The sequence below is a fragment of the Gracilinanus agilis genome, chromosome 2, assembly GCF_016433145.1.
Source record: "Gracilinanus agilis isolate LMUSP501 chromosome 2, AgileGrace, whole genome shotgun sequence".
Classification (NCBI taxonomy): domain Eukaryota; kingdom Metazoa; phylum Chordata; class Mammalia; order Didelphimorphia; family Didelphidae; genus Gracilinanus; species Gracilinanus agilis.
In genome coordinates, this window is record NC_058131.1 from 282,440,811 (window position 1) to 282,443,167 (window position 2,357).

Consider the following 2,357-nt stretch of genomic DNA (forward strand, 5'->3'; position numbering starts at 1 on the left):
ATCAAGCCATTCCCCAATTGATAAATGGGCAAGAGACATGAATAGGCAATTTTCAGGTAAAGAAATCAAAAGTATCAATAAGTACATGAGAAAGTGTTCCAAATCTCTAATAATTAGAGAAATGCAAATCAAAACAACTCTGAGGTATCACCTCACACCTAGCAGATTGGCTAAAATGAAAGAAGGGGAGAGTAATGAATGCTGGAGGGGATGTGGCAAAATTGGGACATTAATGCATTGCTGGTGGAGTTGTGAACTGATCCAGCCATTCTGGATGGCAATTTGGAATCATGCTCAAGGGGCTATAAAAGAATGCCTGCCCTTTGATCCATCCATACCATTGTTGGGTTTGTATCCCAAAGAGATCATAGATAAACAGACTTGCACGAAAATATTTATAGCCGTGCTTTTTGTGGTGGCAACAAACTGGAAAAGGAGGGTATGTCCTTCAATTGGGGAATGGCTGAACAAACTGTGGTATATGCTTGTGATGGAATACTATTGTGCTAAAAGGAATAATAAACTGGAGGAGTTCCAGGCGAACTGGAGAGACCTCCAGGAACTGATGCAGAGCGAAAGGAGCAGAGCCAGAAGAACATTGTACATAGAGACTGATACACTGTGGTAAAATCGAATGTAATGGACTTCTGTACCAGCAGCAATACAATGACCCAGGACAATTCTGAGGGATTTATGGTAAAGATGCTACCCACATTCAGAGGAAGAACTACAGGAGAGGAAACATATAAGAAAAGCAACTGCTTGAACGCATGGGTCGGGGTGGACATGATTAGGGATGTGGACTCGAAACTACCACACCAATGCAACCACCAACGATTTGGAAATAGGTCTTGATCAAGGACACATGACAAAACCAGTGGAAATGTGTGTTGGCCATGGGTGGGGGGAGGCGGGGGGGGGGGAAGGGGAAAGTAGGAGCATGAATCATGTAACCATGTTAAAAATGACTATTAATAAATGTTTAAATTTTAAAAAAAGTGGCAATCACAACTATTCTTCTGATACTTATAAGTCTCTTAAAATGAGTTTAGGGTTGTTCCGTCTTACACGAAATACTACCAAGGGGTAAAAGGGCCAAAAAAACCTTTCTTGGTCAATAGAAGATATATGAAATATTTTGCCTGGTGCCCCCATAATCTCATATTTTAAATGATTCTACCAAATCCCTAAAGAATGCTTAAGCTACTCCCTTGAATTATTGTTCATGCTTATATTATTCCAATGCTAATGGCTTGAGAGCATCAGTACTAACTAAAATAAAATCAAACTGATCCAAACTGTCATGATTGGTCATTAAACTACATCATCAGGAAAAGGACTTTCTAACAGGATGTATTATTTCCATTTGCTTAAAAGGTTGAGGAAAGATGAAGATTCAAGGCATTGACATTAAGAGCATCAGCAGGTCTGTATATACAGTCAATCTTTCCACTAATACAAGCCATCTCTATATTCTAGGAGCAAGGCCAACAACCAGATCTCATCTCCTATGAGGTCTGACATCTTACCTTGGATTTCAGTAGTAAGTCCTCTTTGGTGACCTCACCTATAGAATCAAGGTGAGAGCAAAGCTCCCTGGAATCTCCCATTCTTGCCCTAGTTCACCTGAAAGGATATAAAAATCATCTTTAGTTGATTTGTCTCTTTTCACAGAAAAAAAAAAAGTTAGCTAACAATAAAGAGAAAAATAGGGTCAAAACTAGACAATCTTTGTCACTTTTTTTTTCTCAGAATGGATCTGATTCTTCATCCCAGGGAAAGTTCTTCTTTGATAATTTGTGGAGAGCGATTCAAGGAGGTTGGATTTTAAGAACAGTTATAGGAGAAAAAAGATCAGACCTTTGTACTCAAATTTTCCTAAATACTCCTCCAGAGAAATAAAACATTTCATTTTGTTTCGGAGCACTTTCACCAAAATAAATATTTTAAGTCATTAGACAATGACAAACAGTAGTAAGGGCAGTCCAATCAGTCCTTTCAGAAAATGCTTTTCTAAAAAGAAAACTTTCTATAGCTAGGAGATCAAAGCAGAGAGCCCAGGTCCTCTGCTGAAAGCACTGCTCATGCAGATATTTAATCAACATTCATTAAACCAATAAGTGAGCCTATTATAAAAGCAGAGCTAATTCAGACACAAGACTTAATGACGTTGTTCTGTATTTCAGCAGAAATCATATAGATCATTAAAGCTGGCTTTATCATTGCCACGAATGAACAACTTCATCCATCACCTCTGAGGGTTCTGGTATGCCATACCTCCAAGTGACTCCACTGGGCAGCTGTAAGCATTCTCCTATAGATGACTCACTGTTGCATCTCTTATGGAAGAAGCTGAT

General features: G+C 38.8%; 1 protein-coding gene across 1 annotated transcript in view; it reads right to left on the reverse strand.

Moving 5' to 3' along the window:
* The window catches only part of USP20 (ubiquitin specific peptidase 20), a 34,228-nt gene extending 31,871 nt beyond the window's left edge, over positions 1-2,357 (reverse strand). The window contains exons 1-2 of the mRNA XM_044663990.1: positions 2,278-2,357; positions 1,530-1,626 (exon numbers count right to left, since the gene is read on the reverse strand). Coding sequence (XP_044519925.1) covers positions 1,530-1,610 — 81 coding nt within the window. The 5' untranslated portion in view covers positions 1,611-1,626; positions 2,278-2,357. The remainder of the gene's footprint in view (positions 1-1,529; positions 1,627-2,277) is intronic.